We start from the raw sequence: 27,233 nt of genomic DNA on the forward strand, positions 1-27,233 counted from the left end.
TTCTATTGAGCGGCTGGGTTAAGTGGAGAGGGTCACTAAGCCTAGTCCCTCACAGAAGGTGGCGATGCTAGACCTTGGTTCCAGCTGTGGGCAAGATCTGGGGATGGCCAGAGCTTCGGACCAGGCTCAGCGCTGGCAAAAAATCCACTCCTGGTTTTCACACACGCCAGCTCCCCTTCCTGAAACCGCCGCGCTGTCGAGTCCCGAGCTGACGCCCTCCAGCCGCCACCGAGCGAAAAACCCGGAGTGGATCTCCACGCCTTTTGGAATGGAGTCAAAGGGCGCCTCGGAGGAGGTGGCCCGCTCCGCCGCCCTGCCGGGTTCGAAGCCGCGGCCATCAGCGCGGGGCATCCGCCGGGCGGGTCGCGCGGTGCTCCGGGACTCGCAGGCTCGAAGAGCCCAGCCGGCGGGCTCCGTGCCCTCCCCCCAGGGGCTGCGGGCGGGCGGGGCGTGGGGCGGTGGCGGTGCCCTCGGGGCGGCTCCTGGCGGCGGTGGGCGCGGGCTGCAGTGCAGCGCGCGGCCGGCAGCGGGCAGCAGCGGGCACAGGCGGTGGCGGTGGCGGTGGCGGCGGCAGTGGCAGCGGCGCTCGGCAGCGGGCGGGCGGCGCCGGCGGTGCCCCGGGCGCGCTCACACACGCGCTCACACACACACATACACACGGCCTCGTACACACTCACACACGCTCCGGCGCGCACACGCGGCGCGCAGGCCAGAGGGAGGAGGCTCGGCGCGGCTCGGCGGCGGCGGCAGCGTGCTCGGCGGGCGGGCGGGAGGGCTGGCGGGCGGCCCCCGCTCCCCGGCTCCGCGGCTCGGTGCAGCCAGTGCGGCCCCCGCCCTCGGACCCGCCCCCGGGGTCGCCCAGCCCCATGCCCTGCAGCGGCGGCGGAGCAACGCGCGGCCGCGGGCGGCTCTGAAGAGCCCGGAGGGAGCCGGAGACGAGGGGACCATGTACCGGGACCCGGAGGCGGCCAGCCCAGGTAAGCGCGGCCCCGCGCGGGCTGGGGCGCCCCGCACCGGCGGGCAGGACGGCGGCAGCGCCGGGCGCCGTCTCGGAGCCCCAGCCCGGGGCTGCTGTCCACGGAACCGCCGGACTGCCCCCACTCAGGGTCACCCCAGCCCCGGGAGCACGGGCTTGAGCAGCAGCAGCCCGGACCCCGGCCCCCCGCAGTCCGGGCACTGCCAAGCTTGATGCCGGGGCGCCGGCTTCGCAGTGTCCCCACAAGGACCTCCCCCCCCACCCCCAGCAGCCCAAGGACAACGTGTGTGGCGGAGCGAGGAGCCGCTGCCCCCGCAGTGCCCTCAGAGGCACCCCCGGGTCCCCAGCACCCGTACCCCTGGGGTGCCAGTGCTAGGGGGCCACAGGGCAAGGATCCCGAGCAGCTTTCGGCCAAGGTTGTGGGCACCGGGAAGCGGAGTGACACCGGCAGTGCCAACTGTGAATTGAGAGGGTGCCAGGGGGCGAGTGAGAATCTGGTGCAGCAGCAGGAGACGGGGGCTCTGGGGGGAGGGGGTAGCGAGGCGCAGGAGCGTGGAGGAGGGAGGCAGGGGTACCTGAAGGGAAAGAGAGCAGAGACTGGTGAGAATAAGGGTGAATGGGGGGAATGTTCTCCTGGGCTTGGGGAAGGGGTAAGCAAAGAACCCCAAACTCACTCCCGTCCGGGTCGGAGAAGGAGGGGGAGGGGCCGTGCTCCTTTGCATTTCTCCGGAGCCCAAGCCCGGGGAGTGGCCTGGGAGCCCACGGCTGCCTGGCCTCCTGGAAGCCAAGCCGAGGAATCTTTCCACCTTCCTCGGGAAATTGCTCTGCCATTTCCTCCTTGGCTCCTGACGCCTCCTCACACAGTGCCCACCTGTAGGCAGGTCCCCTGCAGCTCCTGCCCAGGCTCAGTCTCGGCTCCCACCTGGGGTGCCCCACCCCAGACCCAGCACCCCCTGCCTGCCAGCTCTGGCAGCAGGGTCTCATGCCTCTGGGTTTCTCTCTGATGCCAAAAGCACGACACGGCAGCCTGAGGACTTGCACCCAGATGAAGAGCCTCCAGGCTTACTGCTGCTGACCTGGGGCGGGGGACCACTAAGGCCCTTTACAGAAGGGGCCTAGAGCCCCAAGGCTTTTGAGGGCAGTCCAGGGGGAGCCGGCTTTGCCTGCTCTTGCCCCGGCCCGCATCTGCTCTTTCCCTCTAGGGGCAGCCTCAGCCTGTCCCTGCCTCCGTTCTCACCCCTATCAAGTCATTGCAGCCCAAGCCCACTGAGGAGGACCTCCTGGGTGCCAGGCGTGGCACACACTCAGCACTTGCGTACATGGGGCAGAACCTCATGCCCATCCACGAATGTCCTCTAGGTGATGGCCGAAGGGACATTGCCTTTGGAGACCCCTCCCCTCATCTCTCTGCACCCGGGTCACCTACCCTGCCATCTTCCCCCAAGAGGCCACCAGCCACCAGCACTTGGACCAAGGACAGAAGCGTTCTCTGGCTTGGATCACCCCCTCCGAAGCCAATGGCTTAGTTCAGAGACCAGCTCTGGGGTCTGCAGATGGGAGGGGGAGATGCAGTGAGGACATTCCCCTCCCCCACCCTGCCAGGCTGGCAGCCTCTCCTTTCCTATCAGGCCAGTGGCCTGGGGCTCTGACCTGGTCCCCTCTCCCTCCCTCCTCTTTCCTCCCACGCCTGGGCACCATGACATCACCACTCCTCCAAGCACCTCTGCCCTCTCCACAGAGGCCAACTTGATGTGCTTGGCATCTTCTGGGCAAAGGGCCTGGAACCCAGTCCCGCCCCTGGCACACTGGCAGCCCCCAGGCTTTGCCCTCTCCCCTTCCAGTGGGCCTCCGTGCCTGGGCTGGAGACCCATCTTGCCCACTGCGGCTGCAGGACAGTGGCAGTCCAGCAGGACAGGGACCGCTCGGACTGGGAAACAGGCTGGCCTGGGGTTTACTTCCTTTTCTCTGATGTGGACGCTTGGCTGGGGGGGGTCAGAAGCTGCCGTCGATCCCAGGCCCCTGGGGAACTGTCAATCTGGCCTCTGAGCCCTTACCCGCCCCTCCACCACCATCTCCGTGCTCCCTACCTACCTCCTGTAATCCGTACAGCTCCAGGTCGGACTTCCCCTCCCCCGCTCACCCTGGGCTCTCCAGGCTCTCCTCCCCCAGGCAGGTGTGTGTCCCCCGAGGCTGGCACGATATGCAAATAAACTCCCACGTGATTCAGGTCCACCCCTCTGGTTCCGCAAAGGCCGGTACCTTGTACATCCCCAACCCTCGTCCCACTGCCCAGAACACCTGCGGCCCAGTCCTTTAGAAAAATCCTAATCACCTGTCCTCTCCTGCGCCCCCACGTCCCAGGCTGGTTTCAGAAGGTCCCTGTGGTACCCACTCCTTCCTCCCAGGCCCTCTGCAAGTCCCCACAGGGCTCAGCCTTCTGCTAAGACCCTTACCCTGACAGGAGACAGGCGCTGTTCCCTCCCGCTGCAGACCCCTGGCCCCCAGGCCGTTCTCTCCCTGATCTATGGTGGCTGAAGCAAAGGACTGTGGGAAAAAGCCAGAGCCCAGTGAAGACTGCCCCCCCCACACACACACCCCCATCGCTTCTGTTCCCGACCTTGCCCCGCCTGCCCCGGCCATGCCTGCCACCTCCTTTGTGCCCCCTGCCATAGGTGTACACCCCTCTCCCTGCCCTCAGTCTCCATCCTCTGTTCCTCCCAAAGCTGGCCTGGCCAGGCAGCTCTGTGTCCCTTTCCCCGGGTAGGGCAGGGCCTCGGCAGGCCCGCAGGGGTCAGCGTTGCAGTGGGCAGGCAGGACGGTAGCAGGGGAGAAAGGGAGGGAGAGGTGACCTTGCAATGAGCGAGTGAGCAAGGCCAGGGAGGGAAAGTCTGGGCCAGTGCAGCAGCGCTGGGGGAGAGTTCAGGTCCTGAGGGCCCCGGGCCCTGCCCCCAGCCCCCTGTGAACTTGTCCTTGGGAGTCGCAGTGCTTGAAGTCTTCCCTGTCTGTCCCACCTGTTCGTCGGCTCTGCCCCCTACAGCAACTCTGCCGGGCATGTCATTCCTAGGGAGTATGGGGGACACTCTGCGTGGGACGGGGTGGGGGGGTGGGCTTGGCACAGTGGGTCTTCTCTCTCAATCAACGAGATTGTCCGGGCCAACCCTCCACCCACTGGGCACAAGTTAGGGGCAGAGGCTGTTGGGAGATGTGGGGGCAGGAATCACAGATCAGCAGTGTGCTATGAGAGCCATCAAGGTTAGGGACAGGGGATGGAGTTGGGACAGTCCAAGGAGGCCTGACTGTCTGACCTCTTGACTGACAAAGTCTCCCCACCCCCCAAATGCCCCATCTGCACAGGCCCAGACCCCCCTGGCCTACCTCCTGGGCTTGGGTCAGAGTCTGGGACCTCCCAAAGGGCCATGGCTGGGAGGGGGACTTGGGGCAGAGCAGGTCTGAAATGCAGGGCTGGAAGTATGACTTTGGTGGGGCTTGGGTCAGGGGAGCCAGTGCCCCCAAGCTGTAGTGCTTCAAGGAAGACAGCACCCCCCGCCTTGGCCTTGGGTCCTGCTGTTCAATGGCCTCGTGGGGACAGCTTGACCGGCAGGCTGGGTGCTCAGGACTGGGGGTTGGAGGGGTGCGAGAGAGCCTCCTTCTGGTTGGGGAAGAGGGGCTAGAGCAGGCTGGATTGGTCTGGGGACACACAGGTCAGCAGGTGACAGGTGAGGGACAGCTGGAAGGCAGAGGAGCAGGTGGGTGTCAGGTGAACAAAGACAGGCCCTAGGCAGCTGGCCTACCCCAGCTGACCCCAAGCTCAGGCCCAAGGGCCACTAAAGGCAGCACTGAGTGGCAGTGGAGGACTGTCCCCTTCTCACCCCCTCCACCCCTGCTGGTGCAGCAAGTCCTTGGGGAACCGGCAGAGGAGGAGTGGGTGGTTCCCCTCTTCCCGCTCCCCCCCCCCGCCCACCACCCCTATTCTCTCTGGGACTTTGAATCCTTATGGAATCTGATGGACCGTTTTCAATAATTGCTTCCTCCGGGGGAGCGAGGCTGGGAACAGCGAGGAGAGGCGTTGGGGGGCGGGGGGCTCGAGGTGTGTGTGTGTGAGATGGGGAGGTGGGAGGCCCAGTTCTGAGCAGAGGACTCTTGGCTGGAAGAGGAGTTGACTGCACAGGCTCCTCCAAGGCGCCGAGGCATCCCAGGTGGGCCCTGCCTGATGCCAATGCCCTGTTCCCTGGGCAGTGCCCTGCAGGTGGCACATGCCGCCGGTGAGGTCAGCACTCTCTGTTGGGGCGGTCACTGGTCTGGCCAGGTGCCGGAGCCAGCCTGTGCCAAGCCCAGCCCGGGTGCCCGCCTGCCTTGCCAGGGAACCCGAGCCAGTGGTACCAGGTAGATCGTGCCAGTTCCGTGGACATGGATGTCCCTGACCTTCCAGGCATCAGGGGCAGCCTTGCTGGGCCCTGTCCAACTTGTGTCAGAAGGGCAGGCCTTCAGTCTCACCCAGCAGAATTCCCCAAGGGTTGGAAGGGAGTTGGCAGACAGCATGGGACCTGTGGAAGGGGCTGGATGGCGCCCAGAGCCTGGGCCTGGAACTCTGGACCCAGTTGGTTGGAAGGTGGGCTGGCACGTTGAGCCTCGAGGGGCAGGGGGGCGCTCTGCAGCTTCTGCCTGGAGGGGCCCCTTGGAAAAAGTGTCGCCTGTGAGGCTGGGCTGGGAGCTGATTGGTGTGGTGAACTGGGATGTTTGGGGACTTGATATACCCAAGCCATCGAGGGGCCACAGCGCCCGCAGAAAGGGAGGGCGGGGCCGGTGGGGAGAAGCGCGGTGCTGTGTGTACCTGTGCGCGTGCGCGGGCGGCAGCTGGACGGCGGTAAGAGCGGCGTTCATCTGAGCGCCAGGCCCGCTGTAAACAGCAGCTAATGAGTGTATTTGTGGCGAGGTGCGTCGAGGTGCACGGGGAGCTGTGACGGAAAGCTTTGGGGGAGGGCGCCTCTCCTGGCCGGGTACCCAGCCAGGCGGGGCCTGTGCCCTCCAGGGGCCCTGCCTGCCCCCTGCCACACCCTCCCACCTGCCGGCTTGGCTGCCTCCGAGGCCTCCATCTGCTGGGAGCCGGGCCTCACCTGGCTGTGTCGCCAGGGGCATAGATGCTCAGGGTGGGGTTGGGGGAGCGGGTTGGAGCTTTGATGTGTCAGATATGGGCACGTCCATGTCAGCCTGCGGGTCTGTCAGCGTGTGTGCTGTGTGTGTGTGCGCACCGCGTGGGCACGTGTGTGTGCACCTCTCCCCCAGGGCCCTAAGATGAGGACTGGCCCCCACCCCCATCTTGGTAATGACCCTGCTCCTTAAATGCCCTTCCTGGGGTTCTCCATCTGGATGGAGGAGAAAGAGGGGGTGACCCGCTCTGCCCATCAGAGGAGACAGAAGAGAGAGGTCTGAACCCCAGCCTGTACGGGGCGTCAGAGAAAGGGGAGAACTTTGGGCCACAGAACCCTGCAGCCCTGCGGTTCTAGAGCCCTCAGGAGCCCCCAGAATGAAAGAGGCAGGGTGCCGTGGGGTCGGTCCTAGCAGGTTGGGGTCTCACAGTGCTGGCTGGTGCAGCACGGACCCCACCTCCAGCCAGGGTAGGGCGGCATGGGGTGGGGGCAGGCCACGAGGGGCGCCTGCGTGAGGCCCTCCACCAGGGGAGCGGAGGAGAGAGCTGTGTGGCTAATGTGTCCAATTAAATTACTTCAAACCCTGCCGCGGCAGCTGCTCCCGGCGGGGCCCTGGGTACAAATTGGATCCGTCTCATTACCACGGGGTGGTGTCAGCGGGGCCCGAAGCGATGGCCAGCTCAGCTGGCACTCGGCAGGCCCTCTCCCGCTCTGCCCAACCTGGGCCCGCCATGCTCACTCCGGCACCCCTTGGGCTCCTCAGGTCCTCTGGGTCCAGAAACTGGGGCTCCCTGTACCTCTCCTTGCCATCCTGACCCCCATCCCCAGCAGCCCGGGGGTCCCTCTGAGCCCTCGCTTTCTTTCTCCAGGAAAATAGGGGTCCCAGGCTTTATAGGGGGTCCAGCCCAAGGACACTGCTCCTGGGTCACCCAGCCTACCCTGTTCCCTCCGCTGATAATAACAACGGGACCATAATAGCAAGTTCTTGCCTGTGGAGCAGTCAGTGGGTGCCGAGCACTTTATGGTTGCATCAGGGGAGGGCTTGCTTCAGCCAGGTCTCCAGGGTCAAACAGCTTCCAGCAGAGACGCTGCAGCTGGGTCTCAGGAGCAAGTTACTCCAGCACTCGGGCCTCAGTTTCCCCCTCCGTTAAATGGGTACGATGGTGATTCTTAGCTCCCATGGGGTTGGAGGATGAGACGAGACAAGGCAGAAAACATCTTTAGCAGAAAGCCCGGCACATAGTAAATACTCAGCCAACGGCAGCTGTTATCAACGTTACCCTACACTGAGTGATTGATGTTTGGGATGAGGGTTCCGGAAGCTCGCGGGAGGATGGGCCTGCCTCAGCCTGGTGGAGGAGGAGCAGGGAGGACTTCCGTGAGGCGGTGTTCCTCAGTTACCATCAGAACAGCCAAGACACGTGGATCGTTCAGCAGGTGCCAGATACTGTCCTAAGCCCAAGACATCCATTAGCCTGTCCATCTTCAGACCACTCTGGGAAGGGGGTCGCTTGCGGTCAGCAGTTGATTTGGGGTTCCAGCCACACTGGAGCTTTGGGTCCAGAGTCTGGGGTCTCAAAGGAAGAATAAGAGCTTGCCGTGTGAGCAGGCAGGGTGGGGCGTTCCGTGTGGCGGGGGGACAGCCCATGCAATGGCCCGGAGCTGTAACAGGTCTCAGCAGTGAGTGTCTAGGCGTGCAAGGCTGGAAGGGAGGCCTTTGGGCTGCAGGGATTGAGACTTGGGAAAGACGGGTTGGGCCCCATGATGAAGGGCCTGGCATTCTGAAATAGGAAAGCTGGATTTTTTTATTTTTATTTTTAACGGGCAATGGAGGATCATGGATGGCTTTCCAGCATACCTCTACAAAGAACCTTAAGGAGTTCCCTGGTGGCTCAGCAGGTCAAGGATCTGGCATTGTCACTGCAGTGGCCCAGTTCCCTGCTGTGGCTTGGGTTCAACCCCTGGCTCCGGGAACTTCCACCTGCTGCAGGTGGAGCCAAAAAGATTAAAAAATTAAAAAATAAAGAACTTTTAACGCCGTGGCAGTGTGGATGGTGGGAAGCCGGAGGCAGGCAAGGATATGAGCTGGAGTCCTAATTGTCAACATCTGTTCCCACCTCTGCCCAGCCCTTCTTCGGTCTCGCACCCGTGCTGGGCTGTATCCCCAGCATCCATAATCAGGAGCCCCGCCCTCACGGTGGGTGATGGGCTGTTAAAGGGATAGCCTGATGCAAGGTGAACATGGATGAACACCCCCAGGGGGGGTTACCTGGGGGGCTGGGTATCAGAGAAAGGCTCCCAGGGAGAGGTGTAGAGCCAAGGTGGGCCGGCCCAGGGCCCAGTGGACACAGTTACGGTTCCTGAGCATCAGTTCTGCTCCCCCAGCCCCCACCATCGGCATCAGAGCTGGGCCCCGGAGGAGCCACCCAGCTTGAGCTCCAGCTGCTAGGCCTGAGCTCCAGAGCCCCAGCAGAGCCAACCCGTCTCCACAGCAACTAGGCAGGCCGCCCCCCACCGCATGCCCACGGCCCCTGGCACAGGGGCCCATTCACAGCAGGGCCTGGGTACGTCTTCCCACTTCCCTAGGAGGGGTCATCCCAGAGCAAACGCCCTCACGCCCAGGCACCAGCAGCCCGCGAGCATGTTGGCATTTGGGTCCGCGCACACACATGATGAGTATGTGCGCCCCACAGCCGGAAGCGGGGAGGTGGGGAGGGTCTACCTTTGCCACCTGCTTTAGCTGGGGATTTGTTTCCCTGGGGGAGAGGGCCAGGTGAGCATCAAAGAGCCAGGATGGGCTGTGGGCTCCTGCCCCTGGGGATTACGGTAAAGGAGGCAGCCCAGGGAAGGAGCGGTCAGAAGGATTTGCCAGTAGGGGAATGCAGCCAAGGAGAACAATCACTGCTGTACACATGAGGAAACTGAGGCCCAGGGACGTGGAGTGTCTCACCACATCACTCAGTCAAGCAGGGATGAGGAGAGTTCCTGCTATGGCTCAGCGGTAACAAACCCCACTAGTATCCATGAGGACGCAGGTTGGATCCCTGGCCTCACTCAGTGGGTTAAGGATCCAGCGTTGCCATGAGCTGTGGTGTAGGTCGAGGATGTGGCTTAGATCTGGTGTTGCTGTGGCTGTGGTGTAGGCCAGCGGCTATAGCTCCCATTCGACCCCTAGCTTGGGAACCTCCATATGCCACTGGTGTGGCCCTAAAAAGACACACACCCAAAAAAGAGCAGGGATGAGATTTCAAGGCAGCCTCACTCCAAAGCTGAGGTCTTAACCACTGGGCTACCCTGCTCAGTGCCCACCCCCCCATCCGGCTAGGATCCGAGCCAGAAGCCAGCCGGGTGTCTGTGCCCCTCCCTCGAAAGGGAGGGCTGGGAATCGGTATTGGCTGCAGGGTGTCCCAGCCCCTCCTTTAGGGCTCAGGTGTCCCCTCAAGCCTTTGTTCTCAGGTCCCTGGAGCAGGCTGGAGCCTTTCCCCCACCCTATCTCCTCTCCCTCTCTCCAGGCACCATGGAAGGATCCTCTTACTCAAGGGGAGGCACCCCTTACACCCTGCTTGGCACCTGCCAGCCCTGGAGAAGCCTGATGAATTGGCTGTGTGTACCCCCCCCCACAACCCCATTCCTCCCTCTCCAGCCCCCGCCTGGTTAGGGAGGTGCGAAGGGAGCGATTTCACAGCCTGTCAGCTGAGGCCTAAAAATACCCAGCACTCCGAGATGCTTGGGCAGGGGGAGGAGAGAGCAGGGACCAGGGATGGGGTGGTGGGGGCTGCAATGGTACCTTGGCCAGAGAAGCCCTCATGCACCCCAGTCCTGCTCGGGAGTGAGGGGCAGACCCTCTGTCCCCTGGTCCCCCATCTGGCCCCATATCTGGCAATGACAAAGGGGAGCTGGCATCTCTAGGGTCTTGAGAGCGCAACTCTGGTGCTCAGACCTAAAAGAGGGCTTGGTCTCAGCTGGGAACCGTGGACCCCGGGCCCCCAGAGCCTCCGGTTGATGCCTTTTTCTCCCTCTCCACCCCCGGCTTGGCTGGCATCGTTGGGCTGTGGGAGCCCGGCTGGGCCTGTGCCTGCTTCCTTCCTGGAGGAGGTGCCGGCTTCTGTTAGGGGAGAGGCGTGAGGAAGGCAGCGTGGATGGGGGTGCCGGCAGGTGCGCCAAGTGACGTGCGAGCCACCCAGGCACTGGAGGGGGGCAGAGGAGAAGGGGTGTGGCGGCCCACGTCACCACCACGTGGCCATGTGCTGAAGCCTGGCACACGGCTCCCAAGAGCCAGCCGGTGCCCAGAAAGGGGGCCGTGTGTGTGCGAGCCGTGGGTCTGCCGGAGCTGGGCCATTCTTGGTGCCGGAATCCCTGTGGAAATGAATGGCCGACTATGGCTGTTCCAGACCGAAATTGGGTGGAAGCACAGGAGTGGGCGTGGAAGCATGAGCAAACGCGTGTTGTGTCAGGCGGACACCTGACAAGTGTGTGCTTCCCAAGTGGAGACATGATGGCATGTGTGCCTGTGCAGGCGGACATAGGCAGGACTTTCTGGGGCACCAGGCGGGGGCTGAGAGAGTCATTAGGGGAATAATGCGGGGTGGCAGCCAGAGCATTGACTCTGGATCAAAAGCAGTGGGGTCCAAATCCCAGATCTGTCATGTATTGATTGTGACCTTGGGCAACTTACTTAACTGTCATCGCTTCATTTCCCCATCTGTAAAATGGAGACAATAGTAGCACCGACTTCAGAGGGCTGCTGGGAGGGCTTGATGAGTTCATGTCCACGTGCTGCCTAAAACTGTGCCCGCCACGGACTTAGCACCTTGTGTACCAGGTCTTATTATCTGGTCCTACCTTTTGATGCCCTAGGTGGGACACCAAGGCCAGAGAGGGCAAATGACCTGCCCAAAGTCACACAGCTTGTTCATGGCAAAGCCAGGACCAGAACCCAGACTCTAGCACCTTAGAACAGGGCTTGTTCAAGTCTAGGACTGCCTTTGGGCCGCAAGAAGCCCCCGCAGCAGAGGACTTTGTAACCCCACTGATGTCTGGGGCCTAGAATCTGCCAGGGCTGGGCTGGGAGCTTGGGAACGCAGGGATCTGAGCATCTTCAGATAATGCCGGCGTGGGGCGGTCCTCAGAGCAGTGGCCAGCCGCTTGAGTTAGAACCATGCCTCAGGTTAGCCTGTGGACTTGGCCAATTACTCAACCCTCCTGGGTCTCAGTGTCTTCTCTATACTGGATAACAGCAATATATACTTTATAGGGTTATCGTGGGGCTTAAAAAAGATCTGCGTGTAGTGTCTTAAGTGGCTGGAACACGGTACCTAGTAAGTGCTCAATAATGTTAGCAGCAATTATAACCCATGCAGAACCCTCCCACCCAGTGCTCCATAAATGGTGACTTCCTTTGCTTCCCTTCCAGCCCCTGGCAACCCTCGCTCCCTTCTGCCTGCCACCCCCCACTCCACAGGGCTTAGACAGATCAGGGCCTGATGTGCTGACAGCTAAGACCTGTCTTTGTCTCCTGTTATTGGCTTCACCCAGGAGGGAACGGGACCCACCGCTGCGACTTAGCCCCTGAGCCCTCTTCATCTGGCCTCATCACTCACCTGCTGTATGACCTTGGACAAGCACTGTTTCCTTGCTGGGCCTTGGTCCTCCCTCAGTTAAGGGAGGGGCTGGACCACACAGCCCCGGAGCCCCTTGGTCCTGTCGCTCTGTGACCCAGGAGGGTCCTGGCTTAGCCCACTGGAGGGGATGGCAGGTTGGCAGGAAGGAAAGTCGGCGGGCTGCCCTGGGTGAGTGGAGCATCTGGGGCCTGAGCCGGCTGGTGCCTTCCATCATGCCCGCCCGCACCTGTGGCTGCGTAGGAGGCCGTGCAGGCCCGACTGGCTGGGCAGTGACATTGGGGGAGGCTCAAGGACAATGACGTAGAGAGAGCCCTTCTTGGGGCCCTGGGAGCTGCCACTCCAGCCGTCCTCCCCCGCTCTCCTCCCCTTCTCCTCGGGGCTTTCCTTCAGCAGTTCCTCCTTCTCTCCTTCCCTTTCCCGGAGTCTCCCAGGATCTCCGGGCCTCTACCTCTTCCACTTCTATAATTTTGACCGTATTCCAGATTGCCTCCTTCCTTCCTCCCCCTCTGCAGAGGGGCAATCTTTGCCCCCCTCCTCCATCTCCCTGCTTCCTGAGATGGCTCCTTTTTCCTTCCTATGACGTGTCCCCACTTCTCTGGATCTTCCTGGCTCCCCCTGCTGCTCCTGAGCCTGGGTCCCTCTCTTACTCAGCACAGCACGTCTAGGCTCCTTCCAGCTTCTTGGCCCCTGTCTCTCTCCCACTTCAGAGTCCCTCTCTCCTTCCTTCTCAGCATCCCCACCTCCCTTCTTCCCGTCCCTGGAGTGCCTTACTCCTCCACTAGTCCCCACCGCCACCCTAAAAGGTTTCCTGGCCTTCTTCTGATGATGGGGCCACCAGTTTCTGTGGCTGGTGCTGCTACCTAGTACCTCACCTCATCAAACCCCCCCCCCGCCGCCCCCGGCACCTGCCGTGAGTTGAGAAAAGGGGTCAGCCCAGGGCCCAGGGACTGGCAGTCTTGCCTCCTAATTAGCAGGAAGTAATTGCCTGGAAAAAAAAAATTTCATTTAGAATGAGACTCGGAGACTCCAAGTTAGAGCTGAGCCAACTGATGGCCTCTAGGGAATAGGAGGAGGGAAGCATCTCAGGTCAAGGCCTCGGGAAGCCCTCAGGACATGAAGACCCTTAAGACACCCCTTCTGGCTTGGTGGCAGGACCCCAACCTTGCAGAAGTGGGGAGAGGGAGCCCTAAACTGGGAGCCTGGACGTCTTCATCTGATTCTGGCTCCACTCCTCACTGTGTAACTTGGGGCAAACCACTCATTCCTTTGAGCCTCAGGATTTTTTTCTCCTGTAAAATCAAAAGAGGGCCTCAGTGTCATGGGGGTTGATTTGGACAGTGGGTATGAGTGCACTTTGGGGGCTGTAAAATGCCGCGGGAGTGTGGGCTGTGGCTCTCAGCTGAGACATGATGCTAAGGGGGCGGGGGGGGTGTCATCTTAGACACACCTAAGGGGAGGTGAGGCTTCCCCGAGAACATGGAGGGATGGTGAGGTAGACCCAGCTGAGCTGCAAGATTAAGGGCAGACAGATGTGGTTTCCCAGGCCAGTCTCAATACTTGCCAATGGCACCACCCTGAGTGGTCACCTCACCTCTCCAATCCCCACTGTCCTCAACTGTAGGATGTTGATTGTGATGCTTCCCTGGGGGAGGGGAGGTTGGTAGGGCTAAATGAGAGGTTGGCAGAGCTCCTAGCACAGTGCTTGGCCTATAGTAAGTGCTCAATAAATGATATTAGCTATAGCTGCTATTGTGGAGGTCCCGCTGTGGCACAGTGGGTTGGAAAGCCAATGGCAGCGGCTCTGATCACTGTGGAGGTGTTTGATCCCCCGCACTTTCGGCATAGGTGGCAGCTGCAGCTTGGATTTGGCCCAAGGCAGCCATAAAAACCAAAACAAAAAAAAAATTTTTACATTAAAAAGTCTATTGTCCTTACTCCCCGTCTGAATCCAGAGAAGCTCATTTGAGGTGTTGTCTTCAGGTTGTTTGATTTTGCTGCTTGTTTTTTGGAAGGACGGGAATTTCTACACCCAGTGAGGCTAATTTCTAGCAGTCCCTGGAAACACCAAGCAGATCTGCTTCTCGAAGAGCCCTCAACTGTGGGGTGGGGGAACAGGAGTGGGCTGCAGCTGTTGGCCTTTTCCCCCAACCCCCACTTCTTCCTAGGGAGGCGCTGTGGGCAAGTTCCTTATTTGGGTGGGTGTGAAGTTGGGAGTCTCTGCCCCAGTGGAGGCGTATTACAGGTCTTTGCAATCATCTGCTTGCCAGCAGGAGAAAAGGTTGTTTGTTTAAACAGGTCTACCCCACCCCCCTTGGAAGAGGGAACAGGAAGTTTCACCTGGCAGGGTACAGCAACGTGAGTTGAGTCTTCGCTGCGCACGGGACAGCATGGCACCCCAAGGCGGCCAGAAAACAGTGGGACAGCCTGGAGCGTTTGGGTGTTGGGCAGTTCTGCAAGCTCAGAGCGCCAGATTGCCCTGGGAGGGGTGAGGGGGTGGCGGGGGCCCAAGCGTCTGCCGCTCCTTCCCCGCACGCCCAGGCGTCACCGCTGGGGACCTTCTGTGTTCCTCCTCTGAGCACAGTACCCGCACCAGCCGCCAGGAGGCATTGCGGCGGGGCTCCCCTTGAGAGAATGGGATGAGGCATTTACATTACAGGGAAGCTCCTTTTGTTTGGAGTAGGACTACTGACTGGGGTCCTTGGCATCTGCGCACCTCATCCAGGACAAGGAGGTTCTTGAAGTCGGCGAGCAGGCTGCTCACCGCCGTGGCTTCTGCTCGGGGCTTATCAGGGAGTAATTAGCAAAGGAAGGTGGGACCGCTACTCTGCAGTCCTGGAAAAGGTTCTGGTTTCCTGAATTCAGCTCACCGGGGACAATGCGCGGGGTGGCCTGGAAGAGGGTTCCGTTTCAGCACCAAGGACAGAGGCGGCGTGCCGATCGCTGTTTCAGCACCGCGGACAGAGTTCAGAGCGCAGCGCTCTATGGATCCATCCAAATATTTGTGGTGCAAATAATATGCCCAGAATATGAAAGGATGGCACTTCTGAGAGGGAGCCTCAGACACCTTATATACTAACGAGGAGACTTAGGGCCAGAGAGTTGAGTTAGTTGCCACAGTGACTGTCGGTGGCAGCACTGGGTTCAGATCCTCAGTGGTCTTTCTATCCTCTTCTCTCCTACCTGGATTCCCACTAATTATAGCCCATCTTCCGGAACATCTCTGGGAGCAGCTCCACATTATGTTGCATCCCTGAAACCCTTGAGCTGATGAAGATCAAGTACACCCCCTCCCCCACCAAAAGCTCAAGTCAAGAATTTGAGGAGTTCCTGTTGTGGTGCAAAGAAGTGAATTCGACCAGTATCCATGAGGACGCGGGTTCAATCCCTGGCCTCCCTCAGTGGCTTAAGGATCTGGCTTTGCCGTGAGCTGCGGCGTGGGTCGCAGATGTGGCTTGGATCCCACATTGCTGTAGCTGTGATGGAGGCTGGCAGCTACAGCTCCGATTCAACCCCTAGCCTGGGGACCTCCATATGCTGCAGGTGTGGCCCTAAAAAGGCCAAAAAAAAAAAAAAAAAAGAAGAAGAATTTGAATCCAAGGATAGAAGAGTCCTAGCCCCCGTGGCTTTGATGGATGGATCCAAGCTTCAGGTGGGAGGGTGTCAGGGCAGGACAGGTGCCCTGTCCTGTAAGGAAACCTGTGACTTGGGGAGGTAGAGTTGAGTCATCAGCTTGAGGAACTCTTAAGTGCTCTGAGATCGTCAAGTAAAATATAGCGCACCGTTCCAGCCCCAGCTTCTTTGCAGCCGTGTATTATTAATAACAATAAGATGCTGATTTAGGCCAAGGCAAAACAATGCATTATTCATAGAAGTAACTAGTGGTCAAGGCCTGCACTTAATCATCACACGCCCCCGATCCTGCCCCGGCTCCACACTCCTGGTGAAGAGGCCCTCCAGCTGAGCTCCTCCTTTTCCTGGGCCCCTGCTGCTCTGATGGACATGGCCATTGTCATGGCTGCCCAGGCAGCTCATCAGCTTTGGGATCAGGTGGGTGGCAGGTTCCGGGCTCACTTCTGGCTGGACACCCTTCAGTCTGGACTCCCTGCTCTCGAGCTGGCACATGGCCCTGTCTGTCCTGAAGGCTTTGACCCCGGTGGTGTCCAGACTCAGCAGTTCTCTGGGGTCTACAGATGGCCCACCCCGCCTCCCCAACTCCTTTTGAGGCTGAAGCCTGAAGCCAACACACCAGGCTCCCCTAAGCCAGGAACTGTAGAAGGTAGGGGGGTGGCTGTGGTGAGGGGAGGTGGTCACCAGGCAGAAGGTACCGCCATCACCTCCTTGAAATAGGACGATGGATGTAAAACCCTCCGTAAGCTCTGAAGCACTTTGTAAACTGTTCTTCACTGAACAAACGTAAGCCGCAAGCTGCTATTACCAAGGCCACGCTCACTCACTCTCTGAAGAGAGAGCAGAGGTAGGGAAGGTGTGGATGAGGCCCTCGTAACTCACCAGGCCCTGCTCCCTGATGAGGCGTTGGAGTGCTTGCGGATCCTGACATGTCCCCGTCCAATTTCTTGCTGGAACAGCTCCTGGCCCATTCGGATAATCCTTCATTCGCTGTTTACTCACTTGGCATCTCCTCTGAATTCTAAACCGTCTGCATCCAGCCGGCCTCTGCGGCCCCTGCCAGCACACTCTCCCTAGCTCACTCACGCATTTCTGTTTTTATTACAGTCAAGGTTGAGGAGGCTGCTCGTGCTAAGCCCCTATTTTCAGCTACTTGTAACTTTCCAAAACAATTCCCCTCAGGCCTCCTCTTTTGCCAGCCTTATTCCCGCCCTGGGTGAGGCCCGAGGCAGTGTGGGTGAAGGACACGCAGAGAGACTGTCCGGAGGGCGTGGGGGGCAGGGCCAAAGCCCAGCTCCCCCGGGAAAGGAGTGCCAAGCTCTCTTCCCTCTCCTTTTTCTTTTTTTCCTTCTACCTGCCCTCTCATTTTCTTTGTCCTACTGCAAGGAACGAGCTGCCCCCGTTCCCCAGGTAGGTGGCCTGGAGTGGGGAGTTTTAGAATGAAGAGAGGGCAGAAAATTCAGCATGACAGGAGGCCTGGAGCTTTGCCTGGCTGTCTAGGGTTCAGAGTTTAGCTCATTGGTTTTCTGTTGCTTTCTCTCCATAGTTTGCCTTTTTTCTGGCTTTCTTGTGTTGAGTCAAGAAGAGGAAGGGAGGTGAACTAGGCCCCCCAAATGCCCCCCCACTTCCTTGCCCAAATAGCCCTGGGGCTGGTAGGCTCTGCACTCGCCCTCCCACCTTCCCCCATTTATTTGCTCTGCGTGCACGTGGGAGGCCCTTCCTATGGAAACCTGTGACTCCAGCTTTCACTGTTTTCCACCTCGAACGTCATCCTGCTGCCACTAAAGGATAGTGGGGGGAGGCACTGGGGCATGATACGTTGTCGTGCAGAATCAGGTGGGAGGAGGCAGGATCAGGATGGGAATGCGATGGCAGATGCAGCCCCAACCACCCCCAACCTCACTGCTTCATCTCTGGAATAGCAGTTGCACCCTCGTCAGTACCAGACAGGGCCCTGGGCAGGCACCCAGGTACCCCACCCACCCTCCTCTTCTTCCTGCTCCCACCTGTCCAGCCCCAGGCACCCAACCCCCAACCTGTTCTGAGACCATTTGGTGGACCGAGCATCTCTCTCATGAGGATGCTTTACTGAGGCCAAGGGCTGGACCGTGGAGGAAGGAGCCATGGTAAAGGTGCAGGGATAAGAGGGTCCCTGAAATGCTTGGAGAATTCCATGGGGGAAGTGGAAGCCCTTCCCCAGCTGCTCTTTATTTTGTGTTTGCTCCGTTTCTTTCTTCCCTTCTGCCGATCCTCAGAGTGACTTGTTTTAAGGCTCAGCTCCCAGGGGGTAGCGGGGGGCCAGGGTTGAGGTCTTCCAAACTCCGGGTCCAATTCTGGCTTTATCTCTCTTCGGCTGTGTGCTCTTGGGCAAGTATGTACCCCCTTCTGAGCTTCGGTTTCCTCCTTTTAAAATGAGGATAAGAGGATTTACCTTCAGAGGGCTGCCGAGGACCAGGAACATGCTTCAGTGCTGGACACACGTTACATACTATGATTAAAGGTGCTCGGTGAGGAGAGCAAGGGCCTGGGATCCGAGGATGCCTCAGGAGGGGGGCAATCTGGGTTAGGAGGGTGTGGGGGTGATGCGACAACTTTAGAAGGGCTGGATGTGGGGAGTGCATGTGTCACCCTCTGAGAGTGTAAGGACAAGAGGTTCTGGGGAAAAAAGCCTACGTGCCTAGATTTCCAGCATTTCTGGGGGCTTCCTGTACCGTGTCCTGGGCTATAGGCTGTGGGAGACCCCAGCAATGAGGAGAACCCCATTGACCCTGCTGGGGGATGGGCCTACTCCCCAGAAAAGGAGGCTGGACAGAAGGCCAGTAATTCAACTTTGGAGAAGGAAGAGGTCACTGTGAGCACTTGTCATCAGGGAGGGCTTCCTGGAGGAGGCAGGCTTGAATGACATCATGCATTTGTTTAGCACTTATTTATCCAGCTTCTCCAATGTACCGGACCTTGGGCTACAGAGATAAGTGATCTGGGGTCTCAGCCCTCCAAGTGTTCCCAGTGGGGAAAGACACAGCAAATGCTACGTATTAATCCACAGTGATGAACTGCCATAGTTACAGAGGAGGCAGAAAGATATGCGGGAGGGAATGAAGGCCATCCTTGCCTGGGGATCTTCAGAATAGAAGGAAGGGCATTCCAGGCAGAGGGAACAGCTTATGTGAAGCCTCAAGGGTGAAAGAGGTCGGCCTTCTTGGAGGAAGAAAGAAAGTAGGGTGTGGCTGGGTCGCACCACGTAGCACGTTCTAGAATGCTGTCACTTGTGTCAGCTCAGCTCAGAGGGAGGCAGCTTCAGCAGGGTCAAGGACAAGTGGAAGTTGCCTTAATTCCCCATGCCTGTTTCTTCCTCTGTGACGTGGGGATAAGAGGGGTACATGGCTGTGGGGATCGCATGGGGTAATACATATAAACTTCCTGGCAGTGTCTGCCACAAAAGACACATGCTCAACGACTGTGAGCTAATACTTGATCCTGACAGTACCCCGGCAGGGGAGGCCAGCGGTTATCATCACCAGTTGAAGCTCAGAGTGGCGCTGCTCTGGGTCCCTGGCTAGAAGCAGAGGTGGAACCGAACCCAGGTCATTTGCCTCCAAGTCTATGGCTTGTCCCTCTGCTCTGCCCCAGAGGACAGTGTGCAGGGAGAGAGAATTCCAGGCCAGAGGAAGTGCATGAACACGTAGACCTCGTGGACGGCAGAGTGGGCTAGGCATCTGCTCGTGCCTGTGACCATGGGAGTGTATGCACATTTGTGTATGCGTGTGGGTGTCCATTCAAGGGGTGAGTCAGCATAGCTTGCGTGTGTGTGTGTGTGTGTGTGCGCGCGCGTGCGTGTGCATGCATACACATGCGTTTATATGGGGGTGGGTGGGCATAGGTGTGCATAGGCTGTGAGCCTCCATGGCTTGTGTTGTATATGTGAGCCATGGGTGTCCATGTCCCTGGCTTGTGGACGTGTGTACCCACTCCCTCTCTGGCTCCCCTCCTGTTCCCCCCTGGGCAGTGGGGAGCTGGCCCTCAGAAGTCCGTTCCCTCTCCGGCAGCTCCCCAGGGCATCCCAGCAGCCAGCGGCCCTGTTTGATTCTCTTCATCTATAAATCATGGCTTGCTGAGCAGATGAGAAGGAGTCGGGAGCCGGGGCAGAGCCCTGGCAGGGGACCGGGTCAGGTCTGCAGTTCACACCTGAAGCCCAGCCTGGCTTCCAGCTCTCGCCCCCTCTCCACACACACACACACACACACACACACACACACACACACCCTCATACCTTAGCCCTCCCTGGTCCTTGCCATAGGCATTCACTGATGTTTGCTGTTGGTTAAGCGCTGGCCAGTTCCTGGGGCAGAGATCAGGGGTGCACAGAATTGAGTCAGACCCCTGGCCTCTGTTGTCCTGTGGGAAAAACTCAATGTGTATTCAGGATTTCTTTCAACACTCACCAAGGGCCAACTCTGTGCCCCAGATGTCTTTAATGGAGGGCTCGACACGGTAATGCTCAGATAATAGCTAGCATTTATTGCCTACTTATTCTGTGTCAGGCACTGTGCTAAGTGCATTATATGTGCTAATTTCTTTAAACCTCACAATAGTCCTGTGAGGCCTGTACGGTACCAGCCCCTGTTTACAGATAGGAAGACCAAGGCACGCAGAGATTAGGCCACACAGCTTGGAAGAATCAGAATCAGAATTTGAGCCTGACAGTCTGGACCCAGAACCCTGGCACTTAATCACTGCACCAGAAAGGGAAGGTGCAGGCACAGTGTGGTGGGAGCTCAGAGGCAGGAGAAGATAATTCCCACTGGGGAGATTGTGGAAGGCTTCCTGGAGGAGGTGCTTTCCATCCGAGTCTAGGAGAATCAGGACTTGTCGGGCAAAGATGGGCGTGGGGGAAGACCGGAAGGGGTCCTGATGTGTCTTTGTGTGCGTGTAAATGAGAGGCTCTCAAACTCTGTCACTGCAGCCTCTCCATCTCTTCTCTCTCATCTTGTTTGGGTGACAAGTGAGAAAATACATGCAAGCATTGGGCATCCAACTGATATTTACTGAGCACTTCCTGTGGGTGAGCATGTCACAGGGGTTATCGGAATGAACAAAGTGGATGTAGCCCCTGCCTTCATGGTCTGGTACACAGTAGGTGCTTAATAAATGGTAGCCTCTATTAGTATCATTATTGCTCGAGAGTCTGCCTCACGCTTGCGTTCAATTATCATTTATCTATATGCCCAACTCTGTCCTTGGTGCCCAGCTCTGTCCTTGGTGCTGGGAGACGGCAGTGAACTTGAGAGTGAGCCTTGCCTGCATGGAGCTGACATTCTACAGGGAAAGACCATTTGGCATCTTGTCCACCTTCAGAAGGGACCATCTCCTCGAGCACCCAGGCTTCATTTACCCTGAGAGCTGCTGGTGGGGTGGCATGGTCAGGACCATGGGCTCTGTCCACAGGACTCCGCCAGCTCGTCATTCCTCCTAGGATCTAATTAGCTGACACGCCCGCCACAGGCCTGGGCAGAGGGGCAGGGACATGCCTGATTTCCTATCTCGTGCCCTGGCCCCCTTGGGATGGGACCCTGGAGGCTCTCCTCACTTCCAGGTCTCCCGATGTCCTGTCTGCCCTTGTCTGTGTTTAACCCTGGGGGCCCAGAGGGCTCCTCTTCCCAAGGGTAAGTCATGGAACTCAGCTCCGTCAAAAGGCTGACTCTGGCTGCAATGTTTTCTCTCCGCAAATGTTAATATGCTGACGCTAAGGGGACTTGAAACCATGTATGTCATTGGAGGAAGGGTTAGAAGGGCTGGGGCAGCTTTGCCTGGAGAAGACTGGAAGGGGACATGAGAGCTGTTGGCAAGGATTTGGAGACCTGTCATGTGGCAGAGGGAGCCGGCTTGTTCCCGACAGCTCCAGGGGGCAAGCTTAGGACCAAGGGGGAAAGTTCTAGGGAGACAGATTCAGCTCAGCTCGAGGGACAGCAGCCCTAGCTATCAATGCCCATTCACGGTGAGGGGGGTGTGTGTGTCTGCCTCTTACAGAAGCAGCTTCTTGTCACTGCCAGGGCTGCCCAGGGGGTGCGTGCAGGGATGGGGCCTGACTCCATGACTTCTGAGGTCCCTTGCAGCCTGGGACACAGTGATTTTCTGCTCTGGGAATGGTTTCATTCCGGCTGGCAGGCATGAACACGCTTGCACCCCTTGATGGCAATATCGCGTGCTGGCTGAGGACATCGTGTCACTTTTGTTCACAGCATCGATGCAATTTGCAATGGCAAGCATTTGTTTCACCCTGGATTCAAGGGCTGTCTAAGGGATGCCGGGGGCGGGGGGTGGGGGAAGGTGGGCAGAGGATCTTGGGGGGAGGGATAAGCTGCCTGGAAGATGACGGCATCCATTCATGCTGCAGAGGCTCCTATGGTCACGGATCCCGGGGGTTCAGCTTTCCTTAGTAATATATCCTTTCTTCAAATGGAACGTTCTGCAGGAACCCAAGATGTGAAACAAAGAAACAGAGCTGCTTTGGTTGAACAGGGCTTTGAGGGCACACAGCATCCATCTCTGTGCCCCTGAGAAATTCCTGGGAACTGCAAAGTTTCCAAAATGTTCTTTGGGGATTCCTGCTGTGGCGCAGTAGGTTAAGAATCCACCTACAGGAGTTCCCGTCATGGCTCAGTGGACACCAATCCAACTAGGAAACATGAGGTTGCCAGTTCAATCCCTGGCCTCGCTCAGTGGGTTAAGGATCCGGCATTGCCGTGAGCTGAGGCGTAGATCACAGATGCAGGTCAGATCTGCGTAGGCCGGCGGCTACAGCTCTGATTCGACCTCTAGCCTGGGAACCTCCATATGCCGCCGGCTCAGCTCAAAAAAGCAAAAACAAAACAAAACAAAAAGAATCCAACTGCAGTGGCTCAGATTGCTGTGGAGTCACGGGTTGGATCCCAGGCCTGGAGAAGTGGGTTAAGATACACCAGTTGCCGCAGCTGCGGAGAAGCTCACAACTGCGGCTTGGATTCAATCCCTGGCCCAGGAACTCCATGTGCCACAGGTCAGCCATTAGAAACAAACCACACACTTTGGAGACCCCTGACCACCCGCCTCTGCAGTGGGTGTGATGTCAAGGGAGAGAGTGTAGACCCCGAGCCAGGCTGCCTGGGTTCGAACCCGGGCTTCAGCACCTCCTAGCTGAATGATCTTGGACAAGGCACTTGACCCCTCTGTGCCTCAGTTTCCCCATCTGTAAGATGGGGTCAGTCTTCTTGCTTGTCTCAGTTGTTGCGAAGACCAAGTCGTTGCTGTGGGTGGAACACCAGAACTCCCGAGCACCTAGCTCATGGCCATACAGCGGGTAGTGGCCAGAAGAGGGCCTCAGCCTCATTCTCCTAGACTCCAAGCCACTGCTCAGGCTGCATGCCCACAGAATGCTCACTGCTTAAGATGGGCGTTCCCTGGGTCTCTGAGAACCTCTTAGAGGGACCACTGGCTTCTGGGATTGACAAGCTCTGTCCTTAGGGGTTCTCCCAACCTCCAGCAGAGGTCGAGGAGTGTTTTTTTTTTTTTTTTTTTTTTTTGTGCTTTTTAGGGCCCCACCCCTGGCATATGGAAGTTCACAGCTGCTGGCCACAGCCACAGCCACAGCCACTCAGGATCCGAGCCACATCTGCGATATACACCACAGCTCACAGCAACGGCAGATCCCTGACCTACTGAGCAAGGCCAGGGATCGAACCTGCATCCTCATGGATACTAGTTGGATTCACTTCCACTGCACCACAATGGGAACTCCAAGGAGCAGTTTGTTTGTTTGTTTGTCCTTTTTAGGGCCGCATCCGGCATATGGAGATTCCCAGGCCAGGGATCTAATCAGAGCTGTTGTTGCCGGCCTGTGCCAGAGCCACAGCAACACCAGATCCGACCTGCGTCTGTGACCTACACCACAGCTCAAGGCAACGCCGGATCCTTAATCCACTGAGCAAGGCCAGGGATCGAACCCACAACCTCATGGTTCCTAGTCGGATTCATTTCTGTTGTGCCATGACAGGAACTCCCCGAGGGGCAGTTTTTGATAAGGACCTTGCTTGGCAAAGAAAGGAGGGAGCTCTGGGGAGGTGAGCCCTCGGAGAATTGCCCCATGGCCAAGAGATACACGGGGAGGGTTCACATAGAGAGGTCACCAGGCCAGAGGAATCCATCCAGAGCAGGACCTCCTACCACAGCTCCGGGTCATGAGTTTGCTGACACCCACTCTGCTCCTGCCCCTCCCCTGCTCAAAAACCTTCCATGGCTCCCATGGCCTACAAACACAGGAAACCCCTCAGCCTGATAGACGGCCCCCCCACCCCCGCCTTAAGGCCCTACTCTCATTCCCAGCCTGGTCTCCGCTCTTCCCTCCCCACAACCTAGACCAGCTGCTCAAACACGCTGACCCTTCTTCCCCTCTTATGCCTTTGCTCTTCTGTTCTTCTGCCCCTCACATCCAACGCCCAGACCACATCAGATGCCACCTCCTCAGGGAAGCCTTCCCAGATAGCTCCCTAGTCCAGCAGTCACTTCTTCACCTGTGCTGCCAGAGCTCTCTGTACCCCCGAGAGAAAACTAACACCAACACCCTAATAATAATCATATCTATTGAATACTAACACAACCCCACGGGGGGGGGGGCGGTGCTCTAATTATCTTAGTTTATAAAGGAGAAATGGAAACATGGAGTGGTTAAGACACTTGTTCAAGACCGCACCGCTATTAAGAGGCAGAAGCTGTCCTCACACTTGGGTCTTTTCTCGGGTGTTTTGGAGTCTCAAGCTTCAGGCTGGGTGACCTACCACTCCCTGGTTCTAGGACACGCGGCCATGCTAAGAAATAATTAGCTGAATTCTTGGTTCTTAATAGACAGTGGTTGAAGAAAGATCAGCCCAAAATGGAATTGACTGTATTGAAAAGTGTGTTCAAGGAGTTCCCTGGTGGCTCAATGAGTTAAGGATCCGGCATTGTCACTACTCTGGCGCCGGTTCTATCCCTGGCCTGAGAACCTCCATATGCAGCGGGTGTGGGCCAAAAACACACAAAAAAAATAAAAACGAAAGTGAGCTCATCAAAGGAAAGGCTCTTCTCCAGCCCACATAGTGCCCCACACCCTAGACCTTCCCGTGGGGCAGGGGCTACTCCCATAGAGAGAGCTGGAAAAAGTGCTGGCCCCATTCTTAGAAGGTACATTCAAACATCTCTTTACCCCAGGCCTGAGTCTGAGGGCCCCAGTGGTGATCCCTGGGTGGTATCATGCCTCCCCGCTTCCACAAGGTTAAAGATGGAGGCCTGGAGTTCCCGCTGTGGCTCAGCAGAAACAAACTCAACTAGTATCCATGAGGATGCAGGTTTGATCCCTGGCCTCGCTCCATGGGTTAAGGATCCGACGTTGCCGTAAGGTGTGGTATAGGTGACAGATGCGGCTTGGATCTGGCGTTGCTGTGGCTATGGTGTAGGCTGACGCCTATAGCTCTGATTTGACCCCAGGCCTGGGAACCTCCCTATGCTGCAGGTGCAGCCCTTAAAAAAAATAGATAAATAAAAGGCCTTTGATTTGGCCTGTGACATACACGGCCCCTCCAGCCTTGCAGAGCTGTGCTTCTCCACCCGAGTGAGGGAAGGGCAGGACCAGTTCTTTGGCTTTTGCATCTTGTCCAGGTCCAAGCTGCCAGGGGCTATGGGCCCCAAGGCAAACAGTGAACTGGGTACAGTGGCTTCCTGGGGGCTGAGGCTGTGCAGTCAGGACAGGAAGAAGCCTTGTTGGCCTGGCAGGTGGATAAGGAGGGACCGGGCAAGGCTGGCCTTTTCTCACAGCTTGGAGGCTCAGCAAGTTGGGGAGGGAGAGGTGGGGCCCAAGCAAGATTCTAGGGAGAAGGGGCAGCGGACAAGCTGCCCAGAGCGCTGGAGCAGTGGTGGGAGGGAGCCCGAGGGGCCCTGAGAGCTGGGGCGGACCGCTGGGCCCGGCTCCATGAGGCCCCACAGCGAAGCCAGAGAGCGTGGATGCCCAGAAGCTAAAACCGCAGGAACCCGGACCAGACAGATATTGTCAACTCTTAATTACCACCATCACTGAAGCCGAGAAGCCCACGCAGGCTCCTCTGTAAATAAACAGCGTCTCCTTGACTTTGACGCATCCCTGTGCACACATATTTACAGTGCACGTGTGATCTGTGCTGGTCTCTGTCGACTCACTCCCCCACATGATCATTTCTGGTCAAGTTTTGCCTTCCTTACGTTTGGTTTGGACTGGTGTTTACAACCACCTGCCAGGAGGGAGGGAGGAGGCTTCATCCGTGCTTACAGGGCGGGCGAGAAAACAGAGCGGTTAGCTAGCAAGTGGGGGGATTTGCACAGCAACCTGGGGGTCCATCAAGGTTCCCACTCCTGAAGCACAGGACCCCTGAACTCTCAGAAGGGAAGCTGGGGGGCAGCCCCTGGGAACACATAGGACTCTGCCAGCAACGAAGGCGGGGCTGGAGCTGATGGAGTGGGCGCACCGGAGGTGGGCTCAGGGGTAGGGCATGGGAGGAAGGGGTGTGCAGAGGCCGGCTGAGTGGGCCTCCAGCCCAGGAAAGGCTGAGCTGAAGGGGATGAGGGCTGGTCTGAGGGGTCCAGAGATTGGTGACACATGTAGCTCTTGAGTCTCGGGCAACACTTCAAAGGATCTGTTAGTGCCCATGGGACAGATGTGTTCAGAAGGACTGTGGGAATGAATAGTAACCCTTTGGGCTGATTCAGCTGGAGTTGTGGCTCAGAGCATGTGCAGGGGGGCAAGGAAAGGAAGCCTGCCATGCCGAAGCAGTGGCTCTTTTAGAGGCATTTGAAAGCCCGGTGAGGCCTGGCCAGGCCAGGGGCACATGTGGTTTCTCCCTTCAAGGCTGTGAAGTTTGGGGGGATGGTGTGGACCCCATGCAGGGCCCCTGCAGTGAGGGACTGGGGCAGACTGGAGACTCCCATTTTACAGATGAGGGAAATGAGCTGCAGAGTGAGGAAGTCGCAAGGTCAGCCAGCCAGGCAGAACCGGGCAGAGAACTTGGGGCTCCGAGCCCCCGGTGTGGCTGGGGTGGTTCTTCTGGGGGTCTCTGGGCTGAGGGAGGGTGGCTGGCCCTGGCCAATGAGGGTCTGACCTCTACATGTCCTCCCCAGGGGCGCCCACCCGCGATGTCCTGCTGGTCTCTGCCATCATCACCGTCAGCCTTAGCGTCACTGTCGTCCTCTGCAGCCTCTGCCACTGGTGTCAGCGCAAACTGGTGAGGCTCCTAAGGGCCCCGAGGGCGGGGCCTGGCCCTGCACCCCGCCCGCCCCCTCAATTACAGGCTCGTGAGCGCTCCCTAGGGCAGGTGACACACCTGCTCACCCAGTCAGACACACCTCCGTAGAAATTCACGCCTCATGCAGGCACGCAGGCACCGCATATGTCTCTGTGTGCACGCAGAGTCACACACCTAGGGACACATTCGTGGACAGAAAGGGGTCTCACACGCATTCGGACGCTTGTAACGACACGCACACAGGCCCCACCTCCCGCAGAAAGAGCCGCAGGCACACACGCGCAGACTGGGAATAGAGGCCCCCTCCCACCTAGGGCCGCGCGCCCCCTCCTCTCCTCCCGCGCGCCCGCCCCCAACCTCCGGTCCCCAAGGGCTGGGCGTGGCCGAGTCGGGCCTTCTGTCCAATGGGGAGGTGCCGCCTGCCCCGCCCCGCCCCGCCCCACCCCCAGCGCCCGCACATCCATCCTGGTTCTCCCGGTTTGTACAAGCACAAACGGCTCCTTTTCATTTTTAACGAGGGCTGGGAAATTAACGAGCAGGATTAGGCTATCAATAAGTAACGAGGCCGTCAGGAAGGACA

General features: G+C 58.5%; 1 protein-coding gene across 4 annotated transcripts in view; it reads left to right on the forward strand.

The window, feature by feature from the left end:
- SYT7 (synaptotagmin 7) overlaps positions 749 to 27,233 on the forward strand; it is a 64,752-nt gene continuing 38,267 nt past the window's right edge. For all 4 annotated transcript variants that reach the window (XM_021082928.1, XM_021082927.1, XM_021082926.1 and 1 more), the window contains exons 1-2: positions 749 to 977; positions 26,529 to 26,632. In XM_021082928.1, the coding sequence (XP_020938587.1) occupies positions 947 to 977; positions 26,529 to 26,632 (135 nt within the window). In that variant the 5' untranslated portion in view covers positions 749 to 946. The remainder of the gene's footprint in view (positions 978 to 26,528; positions 26,633 to 27,233) is intronic.

This window comes from Sus scrofa, chromosome 2, assembly GCF_000003025.6.
Source record: "Sus scrofa isolate TJ Tabasco breed Duroc chromosome 2, Sscrofa11.1, whole genome shotgun sequence".
Classification (NCBI taxonomy): domain Eukaryota; kingdom Metazoa; phylum Chordata; class Mammalia; order Artiodactyla; family Suidae; genus Sus; species Sus scrofa.